This window comes from Argentina silus (genome assembly GCF_951799395.1).
Source record: "Argentina silus genome assembly, chromosome: 6".
In the NCBI taxonomy this organism is placed as follows: Eukaryota; Metazoa; Chordata; class Actinopteri; order Argentiniformes; family Argentinidae; genus Argentina; species Argentina silus.
In genome coordinates this window covers 15351643-15369131 of record NC_139660.1, presented here as the reverse complement: position 1 = coordinate 15369131, position 17489 = coordinate 15351643, and the positions used below count along the sequence as shown (strand labels likewise).

Genomic DNA, 17489 nt, shown 5'->3' with positions numbered 1-17489 from the left:
CGATGTGATTGCTGGATTCCTGCCACTAACTGCGGGAAAACGGTATGACGTCAGTGTAATCTACACGAGGCAGCATAGCTTCCACATGCCAAAATTTGAGCATGGTAAAATGTTGTGCGATGTTTAAATTAGATAAACTACCTACAGATGTATTTAAATCTTTATGGGCAGAATTGAGACAAGATTTTTTTTTAATGCAATATTGTTAGAATTGTTAGAAAAGTCAGAACAGAAAAAAAAAGTTGTGGTTGATGGCTCATCTGAGATATACTAGGCCTTTTACTATGAATTTGAGTGTCTGTGTATAAGACAGTTTGATGTCTTTTTTAAGTAGCCTACGCCTTAAATGCTTTTCCGCGGACGTGAGCATGGTTTTCGCAGGCAGCCGTTGAGAGGACGTGTTAAGCAAGGCCTATGTTCCCGGCCTGACTGCTTTCTTGGCTCTTTTACTTGAAAAGTGGGCTCCAGCAATACATACAGCAATGAATCATCATTAGAGTAAGACAACAATCTGGGGCCTAAACTCCATACAAATGTGAGGTATGGCTTAGCCCTAGTAGTTCATCGCTTGAAATGTTCAGTGTTGCAGACATAGTGTTACTGTTATCTTAGAAGGAAAACAGTTACATTGTTAACAGTTGCTTGTAGGACATAATCTACTTGTCAGTGTGTGCATGATGGGGACCAATTGACAAAGTATTTGCTATATTTGTTCCTCGACGGAGCACACTGAAGGTACGGTGGGTTATTGCATCCATTCCTCCCTACTCCAGTCCTTAAAAACATTTCATCATGACATTTAAAAATGTCTGTACTGGAAAACAATATCTGTAAGCATTGGTGGTTCAGTGGTAGAATTCTCGCCTGCCACGCGGGAGGCCCGGGTTCGATTCCCGGCCAATGCATGAGTATTTTTTGCGCTGGTCACCTACTAATGCTAACCACGGCAAGAAAAGGTCACCATGTAACATTATGTATGAATGAATGTAACATTTGGGGCGTAGTGTGGCTAGACCACTACGGATGTAATATTTTTCGGCGACACGTTGCCCCGGACCCATACAGTCGTTGACTACGTCTCGAGTGTTAGCGTAAGGTTTGTCCCATTTCAGAGTCCATAGCTAGACAGCCAGTCAGAAGAACCGAAAAGTCAGACTACTGCCAGAGTCAGTGTTGCTGCTGCTACTAGCTAGCAAGTTAGCTAGGTATCCCCAAATAGCATTTGTTACCCATATGAAATACACATTTTCAGTGTCTTTCAACTAGTTCGCTGGCTATCGTATTCGTGTCAATGGCAGGAAACCTGAAAGACAAGGAAGCCTATCAACGACTGAACTTTCTATATCAGGTTGGTTTTCTTGACTTGATGTGAGAGTGGTCACATTTCCCTAGCCCCATCTGCCAACATTGTTTAGTAAGTGACACAATTGTGTTTTATACGGAGCCCTAAAAGGGGGCTTCCGTGGTTTTAACAGATAATGATGAAAACACTTATTTTTGTTTTTTCAGGCTGCTCACTGTGTTTTGTCTCAAAACCCAGAGAACGTGGAATTAGCTCGTTTTTACAGTTTCACACAAAAGACCATCGCAAAACGTTTGGTGTTGAGACAGTGAGTAAAATGCCCACAATAAGTTACATAGCTAACACGGTTTTAATGCTATATTCACAATATGTATAAACACATTTTTTTTTTTTTAATTGTTGGAGCATGATATCAGCATGAGCATGATATGAGTGTAAATACAATCAATTGCAATCTTTGCAGAGACCCATCAGTAAAAAGAACATTATGCAAGAAATGCTGCTCTTTGTTGGTACCAGGAGTGACTGCAACTGTAAGACAGAAAAGTAAGACCCTATGATGACATGGTTTTGTTTTTGTTAAGCATTGAGGTCATATGTTTTTACTTGGTAGCATACTATTGTGGGGTAACCAATGCTTTATTCTCTACAGGAACTAAACACAGGAATCGCATGACTGTGGTGCGATGTCTCAGCTGTGGGCAGAGCAAAAGGTTTCTGAACGATCCGAAACATTGTCTCTGGGTAGATCAGCCTGAGGCACAGCTGGAGAACCAGCCACAGAGCCAGCCACAGCCAGGTAAATATGGTACAGTCTCAAACCACTAAAGCCCCCAATCGAAAGAGACATGATACAGTTGCTAAGATAATTTCTTATCCTTTCAGTGTTATCTTTGTTCTTTCTCAGCTGCAGAACAAGGCCCTTCCACTGAAGGGTTGCAGAAAGGTGTGACCGATCCCTGACCCAGAAATCCTCCATGGGATCTTTGTCTTCCCGGCACCAGTTGCCTCCATCCAAGCCTAACACTTGAGTGCAGTGGACCCCATGTATACAAGGTGTAGACTTACAATTCAAGGGTTAGGGAATTCAGATGAACAGTCATTTATTTATTAAATGGGTCATTTTTGTACATACCCCACTCTTAGGTACTGTCTTTGATGAAGGCCCAGTTTCTCCAACCAATGTCTCATCCATCTACATTGGGATTGATTTGAATTAAGTGGTTGTGTGAAAATTGATTTTCTTTTTGATGAAATCGGTTGAAAATGGTCAATAAGACTGAATTTATTTGCAGTTGTTGTTTTGGCTACTATTTAAGATTTGCCCAAAATACAGCACAGGATTGGAAGACTTATTTTGTTTTTTTAAATAAACATTTGAAATAAATTTCTCTGCATATCTCAGGAATTTATATTCATTAGAAATCTTAATGTATTTATCAGTACAATAATTGTATGCACCATACAATGCCACCTTTTTAAAAAAAAATTTGCCATTAAGATGGAAAGAAAGAAAGAACTTGAATATATGCTTAATGAATTCTCTTATTCCTCTGGGAGTAACAAATACAGTGAAAGTGCTGTATTCATTTGATTGTCATGGCCAAAAACTGTCTCAACTGTGGTAATGCTTTTGCCTACTTTCTGTTTGCCATTATCTTCTGTTGAAGTCCCTTTGGCACTTGGAAGTGTCTTCTAGAAACAAAGCAGATTCCTGGCAGAAATATGTGGACCATATACAAAAGAAGGACCAGTGTCATTCCTGAAAAAAGGTGTTACTAAGCTTCCTTCCTAAACTCTGAACATAATGTTCAACCTATGTACAATATAGCCAAAAATGTACATCTTGAGTGATGTCAATATTGCACTGACAGAAGTCATGAATTCATTACCCTAACATGTCCGGGGGTTCCCTTGCTAATACTTAATATTTTATTAGACAAAAGTTCCCACAATCATTAGCAGCACTAGTCTATGGCTTACTCATATATATATATATATATATATATATATATATATATATATATATATATATATATAAGACAAATTAAATGTACAGTTTATTTACTTAATTAAATGGCCAATCTGGGATAATACATTTTTTAACCATTCAATTAATGATGTATAGACATTAATTCTTGAAGAATATAACTTACAAATGCCTCATGAATTTACTTTAACTGTCTTACCCCATCACCTAACCCTAACCCAAAATATAAGCTTGTTTTATGCCATTTTTGGTAAACAATGTAATTGTAAACACCATAGCTTCAAAACATGGTTAAAACTATCATTTTGATCTCATAGACGATCAGTCATTGCAACCATAGCTCTGTCTATAAATTGGAGAATGGTTACATTTCTCCATCCCCATCCCTCAGCAGTTTACTAAAAAACAGTGGCAGGGAGACTCCTTTGTTATTGTTTGAATCCCAGATTGCCCCTTTAAAAACAAAATGCATAATGTCTCCGGAAATGGTAATAAGGCATCTTAGAAGTCAGAACACTGATTTGAGATTTCACACTGTTGTAAACAGCAAGGACATCTGTCTATAGTGCTAGTGACATCGGGTCAGTCTCTTGTACAGGCACAGTTTCAACATATTCCCCTGAGATAGATGATGTCTTCTCTGCTACTGAAGCCTCCTGCACCTGCAAACAACAGAACGTACACAGAAATATTAGTAAACATTAAACTAACCCAACGTATGAAACACCACTGCCAGTACAGTGCTTAGACCACAATTAATTCCAAAACAGAATGGTGGGGTGTATGGTGTGTGGTAACAACAAACAAATCAAAACTATAAAAGTGTTGGCAGGATCATTGCATATCATCAAAAATCCTCAATAATTCATAAACATGAATTTTATTTACAGGTGTTGAAGGAACATGCACATTGACCAGGCAAACGAGAGACCATGAAAGCACAATGGGGTAAAAGTGTATGGGAGTGATGCCAAAAGCAAACAGAACTAGATTTGTGTACTTGAGAGAGACTGTTACTGTATTTACCAATTTATGCAGAATCTGAATCATCTTCTCATTAATGCATGTGCGATACTGTGACATTCAAACAGATAAGAAGGGAAACTTAAAAATCCATCACTTATGTTTACAGTTCATGCTAAGCTTATAATGGAACATATTTATTTCATCAGTGGGTTAACACTTACATCATTCCCTTGTGCTGCTGGTGAGGACTGCTCTTCTGTTTGCTGCTCAACCTGGCTGTCAGTCCCTCGAGGTTCAGATGACACACTACTCACATCAGCAATAGCTATAGCATTAGGGGTTTTAGCTTTTGCTTTCACAGGTTTAGCTGGAGATGGTTTAGCCTGCAAGTCACTTGCGCTTATTCTAGCTCCAGCTTCAGTTGGTTCCTCCAACGTCTCCTCCTCCTGGACGTCTGTATCTTCCTCTGTTGCGGGGTCTGTGTCCTCAACATCTTCTGGCTGTTCCCCTTCCCGTCCCGCCGAGTCGATCTCGTCCTCGCTAAAGGGCCAGTCTGCGTTCCTCAGGGTCTCTACAAACACTCTGGTCGGCTCCTTTCTGGCTCTGGGGGGCCTCCTCTGTCGTAGGGGGTTCCCATCTTGCCCACCCTGGTTGGCTCTGTGTCTGAGAGGCAGTGGGGCATGCTGTGGAGCGTCCCCCCCGGCCAGGGGGTCATGGTCTGCCCCCCTCAGTTGGGCAGGCTGGGGTTGGGGCTGTACCACAGCAGGGGGAGGGGGGTCCCTGCGGCCGCCGCGTAGTGTACTAGTGAAGCCATAGATGGCAGCCTGGCTGCTACCGTACATGAAGACCTGGTGCAGATTAAAAAAAAAACAATTTTGTCGCTCAAAGCGATGCAGAAACAGAAATACAGAATATAAGCATATTTGTAGGGGTCCTTACCAAGATGGAGAGCACGATGGTGAGAAGGACAGGGATCTGAAGGGTGACCGGTAAGTCCTTAAGAAGAGCTCTGAGAAACTCACTGATCCCCTGACCAAAGTGCTTCAATGGCTCTGTGATGAATGTGGTGATGGTGACAGACATTGCCTAAGGTCACAAGGAAATTATTGATAACATTTGATCATACTGCATGCCATGACAGAAATAGTACACAGACTTGTCAGCGCTAGGTTACCTTGGTTGGTGGTACTAGTAGAATGGGGTTGACCATGAGGACTTCGTAGTATTTCTTACAGGGATCGTCCTGGAGTGTCAAGGTGCTTCTGAACCACTCTGGAGTAAAGGCATGAAGGGTACATTATAGTACATGACAACATGCATCATGAAAGCCACATAAAGCCATAGATAATGCAAAGCTAGGGTGTAAGCCTCATGATCAACTCACCTTTCAGGTTATCACTCCAGTCGATTTTCTTCATTCCAGTGCACTTCTCATTAACACTCTCCATCTTAATAATGTTGCTTTGGTGCTCCGCAAAGGCAATCTGTTTGGGTGAATTATATTGTCATTCATACAGACATTTTCTAATAAGACAATGAGTTCCAAAGATATTCTTAAAGGTGATATAAACTATATGACTGCCAGATTACACTGACATCTCAAATTCATATTGTGCTTTGTGGTACGTATACCTTGTAAAGATAGAACCAATTCCAGACAATACTGATGAAGAAGCAGATGGCAAATAATCTCTTGAACTGGACAAACCAGGAGACGACAGACCACATCTCACTGCAGATGATGACTGCTATGATTAGGACACACACAAACACCTGGAAGAGAGATATTCCTTTAAACACAGCTCAATATATTGTCCTAACAGCATCTGCCAAAAGGCTACTTCTTGGCTGGCCTAGTTACTCAATGTAGGGGTTTGAACCTTACCTTGTCACACACAAACATAAAGAGGACAGTGGAATGAATTTCCACCCTCATCAGATACATGCTTTACAAGACATGTACGAGATAAATCACATGTGGTGAACTCACCTTCATAACTGTGTCGATCTCCACACCGAAGGTGTCCTCAAAGTGCCACCTCCAGGCCTCGTAATCATGTGGTTTGAGACCCACCAGTATTTGGCTTACAGCATCATCCAATGCCCCGGTCCTCCAGCTGTCCATCCCCTCCAGAAGCTTCCGGATCTCCCCCACTGCTTGACGAGACAGTTTCACTTTGGCATCATAGTGAATGTCACTGCTCAGATCACTGGGCTGGTGAATGAAAACAAATGGGAAAGTTAAACAGGGTGAGGGCTTTACATAGGTGAAATCATCAGTGGATTTATTTTTTGCCCAGAGTTAAATAGCATATTTGAGAGAATCCCAAAACATACAAGCCCAACTCTTTCAATTTCATTCAGGAGCTTGGTGAGGAACCGCTTAAACACTGGGTTACATGATGGTTGTTGTGAGACCACTGTGATCCTCCTCTTGTGCTCTTCGATCTGAAAAACACAGATAGATCACTAGATCACATCAAATATCTCTAGACTCATTCCATTGTCATTGTTAAACAGAAAGTGTATTGATCTTAAGTAGCAGATCTTTTCCAGAAGTATACAAATTCCTTTATAACCACTTACCTCTCTTTGTAGCCCCTCTACTTTATTACTGCACTCTGTTAAGTCCATTTGATCTGAATCCTGGACGTATTCCCTTCTTTTGGTGGGTACATTGGGATAATTTGTTGGCTGCTGTAAAGGTCAGACTTGTTAGTTTATACCCGATGAAAGATCGGGTGTAAAGTTCAATATCAGGCCTGCAGATTGGTATATTTTTACACGACTGTGTAAGAACTCTTGTCAGAGACTGTTGATGATAATGACACCAAAGAAACTAATGGCATTCATAGGCAAGGTCACATGCACTAGTGTGTTGTATTTTACCTCGGCGGGCTTTCTCATAGTTTTAGTGCTTGCATCGTAGTTCAACATGTCATATGGATCGATCCATTCGTCTTCGTCATCATCCAACTGCCCTAGGGCGACTAGTGACAGGCTGCATACCAAGACAATGGTGATGCATATCTTGGAACGACTTGTAAACATCTTCATTTACAGCTACTCAATAGTGGCTATTCTGACCGATGACACGCTTCTGCAAAGATTTCATACCTCGTCATGAGCAAAACCAGACAGCTCAATAATTCCAGCGCATGGGTGTTCGCTGGCTAGCTAATACAGCAAGCTGAGGACTCAATTTGACTCCGCCACTAATATGTAAACAGTTAAGAGCAAAACAAACTGATATTTAGTAATAATAGAGTAACTATCTATGATCACCAGAGGAAACGTTGTTAAAAGCGAAAGTGAACGCGTTATGTTCCTCAGTTAATTCAGTTTTAGTGGTATTTTAGTGCATTTTGACTTGAATAAACGCGATTCTGTTTTTATAATGCTTTCATTCTAACGCCACCTTGTTCAAAATCCCGAGGAGAACCTCCCTGGTTTATATAATCGCAACATTGGAGGGCAAAAAAGGCAAATAAAGAGTACGTTGACTGAGATCTTTAATTGTCTAGCTAGCTAGCTAGCCAATGTCACTTCCTAAAACACAAGCGCTCTCCGTATCACAGAACCTCTTGACCAAAAAATCAGATATTAGCGAAAAATGATTAAAAAGCATTATTTCCTTGAACAACCATAAATATACTCGTTAAACATATATCGGATTGTTGTTATCATTTTTAGCTCATCCATTCCGTTTCCAATGTTTTGCTTCCGTGCGACCTTTGACCCAAAGACCGTAATGGAATCATGGGAGATGTATTTTCATCCACACTTCAACCGAATACTCTGTTTCAACCATCGTCTAATTGTAAACAAATGTTTTGAAAAGTATGGAAACCACCCAAAATTATTCATAAAGCTCCTTTTAAAAGTAAAAATTCCATGAACAGACACACTTACAATGCAAGAAAACAATAATTGATAGTATACCTTTATTTAATATTTACAGTGACAACAAAATTAAAAGGTATCACCTAAAAACAACAAAACAAATATCATACCCTTGAATTTCTAAAGTGCAGCAGGACTATCATAGGCTAATCTCGGAACCCAGAATCTAATCTCTCGAATTGAGACTAGTCATAGGCCAATTTGGACACAGGCAGGTGTAAAGGATTGGTGTTAAATAATTATTATTTTTATACAGTACATGGCAAAATGAATTCCCATGCTTCTTTCTCCACATGTGTATAACAATCTCCCTCACTGTATATAACATACATTACAGTGGTATTAAAACAAATCCTATATCCTGCTGGCAAGTATTCTCATCCTCAAACAGTCAACTCACTCACTCCCAATTAGCTACTGTGCAAGCAAGCTTGTTCCAAACTAGATTGTCCAGTTTAAATACTTTACATGAAAAATAAGTTAACAAGTGTCACACTATTGAAAGAAAAGAAACATCCCCATACAAATGAAATCCTGTACACAATTCTTCAACCACAAAGATATGATTAAGTTACACTTCATTAACTCTTTTACAAGCATCAGTTAGGGATCCTTGTTTGAAAAGTGGCAAACCAACAATGATTTCTGTTAAGATGAGAATCCTAAGACACTTAAATTACAAGCTATTAAATGAAAAAGAAAAGTCAAACGATAAAGCTTTTGATATAGACAATACCTCCTTTTTGCATTTTGAAACTGAAAATCTACACAGCACATTCAGAATTCATAAAACTGTCACCTCAAGGCACCATATGACATATTGTGGTTTGAATGGACTATAACCCATTTTGCATCCGTTTCAGAAGAGCTAGCTAGCAACTAGACAGGAATAACTGGTGTGCTTGGACTAAGCTAACATGCATTTGATGAGTACATTTCAAACATTACTATATTTTTCACTTTATCTTTACAGAGAAATGGCGGTTATGATTGTGTAAAGCTAAGCAATATCTCAAAGCCAGCTAGCTAAAAACCTTGCTATTGGTCACACACTGGCGACATCCAGCTCAAATACAGTACGTACATACACACACACACACACACAAGCATTACATACACACACCTACAAGAGTAGATTTTTTTCAGGGATGTGGACTATTTTGTGCTTTTTGGCTAGTAGTGTCCCCAGTGCAGTGACACCAATCTCAGGGGGACTGTGCCCAGAGGGTTACTGTTCTGTCTGCCGAGGAGGACAGGAAGGAGAGGTCGTGTGTGTGCCACCTGCACTGGATGACCTTGTCCCCGTGTTCCGCTGCAACCGTCAGAGGAAGTTGCTTTGTCAGGTCACCTGCGATAAATAAACACACACACACACAGAATTAGGCACTGGCTCTTCAAAATGTCTGTGTCAAGGATCTAGGGGGGGGGGGTATGAGAGTCTGGGTCATGTAGTTTATTTACACGTTAGACTACAAGGGAGGCAGCCAAGAAAAAGCTATAGGAAAGCCAAACTGGGTTCTTCACGTCAGAGAAAGACGTATCTCAGAGCATTGATTGGCATTTATAACTGAATAGACAATATGAATAAAGTTATGTTGTGTTACACTTTCAAAGCTACCAGACACTGAAAACATGTATGCATATCTTTAAACATGTGTATGTATGCTTTTATAAGAGTTTGTATGTGTGTTTGTTTGTGTGTACCTTGCAGGTCAGTGATGATGACTTTGTTGTCGTAGGAGCCTGTGAGTAGGTAGTGGGCACCAGGGGAGAAGCGGACCGAGCGCACGTCGCTGGTGTGTGGACGGTATGTCTGAACCATCCGACCCCCTCTGATGTCATAAAGCATGCAGCTGCAGTCCTCCTGGCCTGTTGCCAGGAGACGAGCGCTGGGGTCCACTGCCACAGAAGCCACTGGACTTCCTTAGGGAGTGTACAGAGACAGAGGCTGCGGTTATTGGTTGCAGCTGGAAATGTCTTTTGAAGATTGTGACTGCTATCTTGTAAAAGATTATTTCAATGAGACCAACCTGGATAAATTAAACAAAAAAAGTATGTTTTCTGTGAACTGTAGGCCATGATACAGCATGTAAATCAACACTTTATAATAATAAATCAAGTGTAAATCAAGCCTCTGGCAACTGTTGACGTTGACTGCAAAAATCCCATAATAACACCAGCATCCCTTAGTGGACGATTGGCATCATGACATCCCACCTGATCCATGCAGGGCGGTCCCCACCACTCTCACACAGCTGGGCACTCTCAGGTCCCAGAAGCGTACAGTCTTGTCCTGGGATCCTGTGGCTATCATCCAGCCGCCCCATGTGTACAGAGACAGGATGTGACCTAGGAAAACACACACAGAGAGTATGTGAGCACATACAGTGTGTGTGTGTGTGTGTGTGTGTGTGTGTGTGTATGAGTGCGTGTACCTGTATGGCCACTGAGTGCATGTAGCCCCTGGCCCCTCTGACAGTCTGTAGTGTAGATGTTACAGTCTCCGGCCCCTGCACTGATCAGGATGGCCCCTCCACTCTCAGGACCCTCCATGAAGGCCAGGTCCCTAATGGTGCCGTCATGCATGCTGAACTCCAGGTCTGGACCTGTCAACATACCCACGCACACACTCATAATACAGCACAAAACATAAAAAGACACATACCAATGCACACGCACGCACACACACACACTACCTGTAGCATTGCAGGTGTCTGCGTTGAAAGGCAGGACCTTGACGTATTTGTCATTGGAGCCGGTGGCCAGCAGCTTTCCACAGTGACTCCAGGCCACACAGTAGATGGAGCCTTTGTGGTGCTTGTTCCTCCTGAAGTGGACCACTGGCTGCTTGACTGAGCCTGACCCACTAGAGGGGACACACACAAGGGAAATAAAACATGTATTCTGCTATATTCTATTCCAATTCTGTTCCTTCAGTTATGCAAGCATAAAAGGGACAGGGCAGTCATCACCTACCCTGGTCCTAGAGAGCTAGAGGGTGTGTGCAGGCTTTTGTTCCATCCCAGCACTCACACACCTGATTCAACTAATCCACCTGTGTGTTAGTGCTGGGCTGAAGCCTGAGATAACAGCCTGGTGACACCGTCCTCAGGGACCAGAGTTGGTGAAGACTGGTTAAGATGGTAGGAGAGCAGTGTACCTGGTGTCGAGGGTGTCAGGGTAGGCGCAGACACGCAGGGTTTTAGAGTTGGAGCCAACCGCATAGAACGCCCCCGTGGGGTGGAAGGCCACAGCGCGCACAGCCTGTGTATCCTCCAGTGAGTTCACTACCACAAACTGAGCCTTGGGCTTCTCTGACTGCACACAAACAGGACAAAACAATGTGGAATCAACTATAAAAATAGCTTTGAATAGATCCTGGGTTGTTGAGTCTAATTGTGGCTCCCTCTCTCCGTCTCCTTCATCTTCACAGTTATTATTCCTAGTTACATATTCCAATATCCACACTAGCTAGAGTGGTAGGCTACGCTAGTGGTATGCAGGTATGGATCTTGGAACATCGCCATGGGACAGGGGGAAAAAAACGTGACATTTCAGCAATTTCAGCACAGATAGATTATAAAAAGAAGCTACTTCAGACTATTGAGACGCACCCGTTTAGCGTCTCTCAATTACCTCCTGTGATGTGTTGCGCATTGGAGAGCAGCTGGAGTCGTCCTGAACTGTGTGCAGAGTGGCTCTGATCTTCTGAGCACTGGTGGAACCACAACACACACACACACACACACACACACACACACACACACACACACACACACACACACACACACACACACACACACACACAGGTCAATAACAAACAAGACGTCATTCTGCATACTATCAAACAGGTAGACATGATATATGGACATTGTTTAGAACAGTAGTTCCCTGCCTAAAATCCCTGCCTGAACATCAGAAAAAACATAAACAGTATAAGTAGATGAACTGTAGACTACTAGTATACCTACGACAGTTTGGAAAAATGGTTTAGGAAAACCCAAATTCCACCTGGTCATACTTATGACCCCCCGACTCACCTTTGAGTTACAGGGACGGGGGATTCGTCCAGGGAGGGCATTGCTTTCGCCCCTGCACTGAGAGGGGTGCTGCTGACCGTCCTTAGCCTGTCCTTGAGGGGGCCTGAGCTGGGCTCTGGGGTCTGAGTAATGCTGGGGGGTCCGGGGGTTACTGGGGGTTTCACGGTGCTGCCTGCTTTCTCTGTCACTCCGTTACAGTGCTGGCTCAGTGACTGCACCTCCTCTCCCAGGTTGTCCATCCCCACGTTCATCTCTTCTAGCTTCTGGATGGACCTGCACACATGCCCACAGTTAAGGCGCGCACGCACGCACGCACGCACGCACGCACGCACGCACGCAGTCCCAGTCCTGGTTGGTTAGCTTCTCATAAGGCAAACACAATAAACATAACCACTTGTCCAACTGACCTGTTGAGGAACTTCTCAGTGAGGTTGTGCTGGGCGTCAGGCCCATCCTGCTGGTGAACCCCTCCCTCCAGGAGCATCTGCTGGTACAGCTGTCTCTGGTGCTGCTTCTGCTCCAGGTGCTGCTGAACACGCATACGCTGCCTGTAGTACTCCTGCACCTGCTCCGACGACTCGCGCTGCTGGTGGGGGGCCAGGGGCACACAAACAGAAAAGTCAGACAGATGAACATGTAGCCTGTGAGGGTCAAATCCGGGTCTCCAACATGCCAAACACAAAGTGTATACTATTATACTAAGAGAATATCCTTGTTGTCTGAGGGTGACATTTGGGTTTACAAATCCCAGTCAGGGCAACTCATCACAAGAGGATGTTTCCAAATCCCCTCCGCTACACACAAAAACAAAACATTTTATAAGCTAAGTCAGACAGATAAATACAGTGTAAAGACACAGAGACAGACAGACACAAGAAAAGACGACACACATATACACACACACACACACACACACACATAAACATGATGTCTGAAAGTGCGCAATGCGAACTATAGCCAACTCCAAGGACTCAAAGCTCATCCCCATAAAAAAAAAGTTACCAAGGACCCCATCAAACCCAGAGTGACCTCTCTCTTCATCTCTCTCTATACACACACACCAACAAATCCAATCTATGATTCTGTGGTCCCTTGATGCATAAAAATGAGTGACGGCATGCTAGCATCGGCGGCTACGCCATGACCACCCATCACAACAGACGCTACGCCCCCCTGTCCGTGACCTCTGTCATCTGACGATGGCCGCCGCGGCTGATGAGGCGCGGCGGTGGGAGACAGTAGCTCATCCACTCCCCTGTCAGGTGACAGGGCACACAAGGGCTCGACTTCCCCGTTGGGCGAGGTCATTGAAGTGGATTTATGGGTGAGTAAAGTCAGCGGATTGGGGGGATGATGACGACGACTCATTGATCTCCTCAGGGGGGGATTATGAGAGAGAGAAAGAGAGCTCCCTGGGACGAGGGGTGACTTTGTGATGTGATGAGATTACAGCAGAGGCCTAGTTTCCCACCGGGGGGTGCTTTTAAAACTCTAGTCTCGATGGCAACACTTGTCAATCTATCAGTGTGGATGAAAGAGAGGCCACTTCAGCACCCTTTGTGTTATCAGACAGTGCTTGTTGGCGGAATTACCTCATTTCGCTCTGTGGAACTAGGGGGCCCGCCGTCCTTCCCAGGTGCCAAAGGCGTCCTCGGGGCATTGGGTCCACTAGAGCCGAGACTCGGTGGGTGTATTCTGGACACACAGAAATCAGCATGAGAGAGGCTTAGCAGGGAGACAAGCACTCTTTTTCTGACATTTTTGCACCAAATGGTCTTGTATCAGCTTGTCAGCTAACCGGTACATGAAGTGCTGCCTAGGTGAGTCCCTAGAGGCCAGACAAAGCCATCTCAGCTTACAGACCTGCACTACTGTACAGACCTCAGTGACAAGTTAGGAGAATGTCAGTGCTATTACAGCATACAATCACAGCTCTGATTACTATTCAGCTGCACTGAAGCAAACAAAACAAACAACATTTCTTTGACGCAAATAAACGTCTAACACTATCTAGCTCCAGTGTTACACATCTATGTTAAACAAACATAATACTGCATATTATATATCTTAAAGCCTAGTGTGTCTGTGTGTGTGCACGTGCACATAAAGTATGCATTTCTATAGTCTGTTCCGAAGCCAGGGCAGATTGCGCCTACCCAAGTTAGCATGCAAGGAGGCCCCATCTATATTAAAGCATTGGTTCCAGGATTACTAGGGCTAAAGACTGTGCCATACGGAGAGATCCACTATCTGGATTAATGCCTGAGGAGATGATTCATTCACTTTTATGTGGTTGATCAAACCCTGCTTACATAGAGCAATGCTTCTATCCATGGACACTACTGCAGGTTTGTCGAGAGCCATTTATACAGTGAAGCATTTTTTCTTCATTTACATTACATTCATGGCATTTAGCAGATGCCTTTATCCAAAGCGACTTACAACAAATACATTTGTTTAAGTCACAAATAGTATATATAGCATGTTGACTACAGTGCCTCCTATATTACCTCTCAGGCGAGTCGTCCTGGTGCAGGTGATTCTCCATCAGGCTGCGGCTGAGTGCGGGCTTCACGCTGCCCTCCATGCCTCTCTTGTCCTGGGCTGCCAGGCCGTGGCTAAGCCCGTCCAGGGCCGGGTTCAGCGACCGTGACATGTAGGTGTCGGCCGACTGCGGGCGGCGCAGGGGTGAGGAGAGGCAGGGGGAGAGGCGGTTGATGAGAGGGGTAAGGAGGTCAGCGTGGCCAGCCTTGGGGGGCTTGACCAGGCGGTCAACATGGATGCTGAGAGTCTTCTGCTGGAAGGCGCAGGAGAAGGCCCCTGGGGAGAGGTTCTGGAGCCAGGAGATCAGCGAGAGGTCCAGCTCGTCACAGCCGTTGCCGCACAGCACGTCCACGCCCAGGAGCACCTCACCCTCCGTGATCTCCTCCCCCGTGGCTTTACTCTGAATTAGAGGACAGCGACAACGTCTTTAGAAATACAAACAGAATCAAATCAAATAGAATGCATTCAGTCTTTCACCGACAGTACTATGCAAGGTCTCTCTCTCCATTCACCCACTGAACATACAACACTCCCACTAGATGTATACCCACCTGACAGAACTCAACACAGCACTCGTACAACACTCCCTTGATGAGTAGCTGGAAGAGGCGGTTCCCACTGGCCCTGAACCCGGCCTCGCTCAGCTTCCTGTCGGCAGGGATGAACTCGGCCACCATGGCGCAGGCCTCCTCAAAGGCATGCACGCGTGCTGTGCTGGGGTTCCAGTCTTTGAACTCAGAGTGCTGGGTGAGGCGAGGCAGGGTGAGGAGCAGGCAGAGCTTACTATAGTCCTCCTTGGAGGGGCAGAAGTCCTCCAGGCTGTGAAGACACTTGACCGCCTCCTGCATGGTCAGCTCCAGCTGTGTGTATGTGTGTGTGTGTGTGTGTGGGGGGGGGGGGGGGGAGCAAGGTGTTTATAATCAAATTCTGATGTACAGTAGCTATTTGAGGGATGTATCCAAATGATGTTGTACAAATCAGGCACGGATGTCAATGGGAGATTCACATGAACATTTTTGTTATGTGCGCTAATCTCAGGATTAGGATTCTGCCCATAGTAGATAACTTTTGAAAGCATTTTTGTTTATTCACAATAACCCTTATGTGAGTTAAGAGCACCCATGTGAGCACAACCATTGGGGGGCCCCAAATAGGTCTGAGATAAAGTGACATAATAATATAAGGACAGGAAGTCCCATAGAGACCCTGGGGCCCTTACACTCACATTGTGAGGGTCTTCTGCTGCTGACATGGCGTTATTCACACACAGGGCCTCCAGGAACTTCTGCTTCAGGATGATGTAACGGAATCTGGACATACAAGAAAGACATGGTTACAATAGAAACTCAATATCATACATGAAACTCAAATACACTGTGTATTCAAGACAGGGACAATGCAAAGTGTTGAGTTTGGTTGGTAACCTTTGGCTAAGTAACATGCCTTGAACTACCATGAGAAAAAAATTGTTGACTGTGTCACTCCTATTCAAAGAATTTACCTAAATGGCTACTTGGGCACCAAACTTTGGTGAAGGGATTCTGTGTGTCTGTGTGTTCTGTGTGTCTAGAGACAGACAGTTGGATAAAATAACAACTTTTATCTTACCTCTTCCTGTCAAACTTGTCCATGCCCTCCAAAGGCTGAATGAACTGCAGGACCTCTTCCCATTGACCATCTAGTATAAGCTGCCTGTGAAGAGAAAAGACAAGGTTAACATTCAAGTGTTGAAACCTGGCAGAACATGGGAAAATCTTCAATAACTTACCAAACACAATTCAAACACTGTGCCCTATGTGAATACTTCCAGAGTCCGTGTGTACTGTAGCAGAGAAATGTGATAAGCCGGGTGGAAAATAAAGTAAACGGCTCATAGTAACAGAATACATCTGAAATCAATAATGGTGAAACGTTCATTCAATCAACCACTTCATCTTGGTAAATTGAATAATGTGCAGTGTAGATCCATTGATTTCAGTTGCTCTGGTAAATGTCATTACTATTACTGTATGAAGCAGTAAGTGAAGTGCTTCATACTGAGATAAACACACAATAACAAGGGTGGCCACAAACAAATTTCAAGTCTCATTAATAGGCATACAGTAAGTACACTCTGTTGGAATCAGACAGACACAGCCTATGGGTTAATTCAATGGGGTGCAATATGTAGAATGTAAACAAACAAAACAAACATTACAGGAACAGTCGAGCTGATAAATCCAGAATGACATATTCACGTCTATTCTATGAACACTATCTATTTGAGCATTCTCAAGGAGTTGTGTCCTCCTGAATGAGCCCCAGGTGGTAGCTACTGTAGCTAGATACCTGAGGAAGAGCATGTCGTCAGAGTAGAGGCCGTTGATGACGCCGCTCTCCTTCTCCAGGGCCAGCATGCTGATGTGCAGCTTCCGGGAGTTGAGGAAGTCCAACATCAGCTTGATCACCTCCACCTCCTTGATGTTGATGGTCTCCTCTGCGGTCATGATGTCTGTCTGTCTGGAAAAGTAAGAAAGATATTCATGTCTAAAGGTACTGTAATCATAAGGGAGTGTTTACTGGTCGGTTTTGCCCTATCCTTGACCTTTTTGAGGGAGGTTAGGTGTGGATGTGTTTCACAATGTGTTATGTGTGATAATGTTGGAAAAGTGGTTAGGTTAGGCTTAGTCTTGTTCCTTGAGGGTATGTTCTCCATCGTGCTAACACCATGTGTGAATAACAAACTCAGAGGATCAGGGGGTGT

At 43.8% G+C, this 17489-nt stretch overlaps 3 protein-coding genes across 5 annotated transcripts; 1 reads left to right on the top strand and 2 right to left on the bottom strand.

Moving 5' to 3' along the window:
- The first annotated feature begins 1074 nt into the window (after window positions 1–1074).
- rpp21 (ribonuclease P subunit p21) lies at window positions 1075–2694 on the top strand. Its single transcript, XM_083672156.1, has 5 exons — window positions 1075–1348; window positions 1510–1610; window positions 1767–1849; window positions 1956–2102; window positions 2211–2694. The coding sequence occupies exons 1-5, from the start codon at window positions 1292–1294 to the stop codon at window positions 2264–2266; spliced, it is 444 nt and encodes a 147-aa protein (XP_083528282.1). The 5' UTR covers window positions 1075–1291; the 3' UTR covers window positions 2267–2694.
- Window positions 2695–3319: 625 nt separating this feature from the next.
- clcc1 (chloride channel CLIC-like 1) lies at window positions 3320–7958 on the bottom strand. 3 transcript variants are annotated; one of them, XM_083672153.1, is made up of 11 exons: window positions 7149–7958; window positions 6846–6956; window positions 6597–6707; window positions 6250–6474; window positions 5892–6032; window positions 5644–5743; window positions 5434–5531; window positions 5199–5345; window positions 4481–5107; window positions 4320–4367; window positions 3320–3955 (listed from the first exon to the last, which is right to left on the bottom strand). In XM_083672153.1, exons 1-11 carry the CDS (start codon window positions 7314–7316, stop codon window positions 3854–3856), a joined length of 1878 nt encoding a protein of 625 aa, XP_083528279.1. In that variant the 5' UTR covers window positions 7317–7958; the 3' UTR covers window positions 3320–3853. The 3 variants fall into 3 exon arrangements, with proteins under 3 accessions (XP_083528279.1, XP_083528280.1, XP_083528281.1); XM_083672154.1 differs by having other exon boundaries at window positions 6846–6953; XM_083672155.1 differs by lacking the exon at window positions 4320–4367.
- Window positions 7959–9367: 1409 nt separating this feature from the next.
- wdr47b (WD repeat domain 47b) lies at window positions 9368–17232 on the bottom strand (the record flags this gene model as incomplete). Its single annotated transcript, XM_083672101.1, has 15 exons — window positions 9368–9510; window positions 9867–10085; window positions 10380–10511; window positions 10598–10768; window positions 10859–11028; window positions 11323–11480; window positions 11799–11877; window positions 12203–12475; window positions 12610–12788; window positions 13795–13897; window positions 14713–15146; window positions 15298–15606; window positions 15972–16056; window positions 16355–16438; window positions 17075–17232. 15 exons carry the CDS (start codon window positions 17230–17232, stop codon window positions 9368–9370), a joined length of 2697 nt encoding a protein of 898 aa, XP_083528227.1.
- Between the last annotated feature and the right edge of the window lie 257 nt (window positions 17233–17489).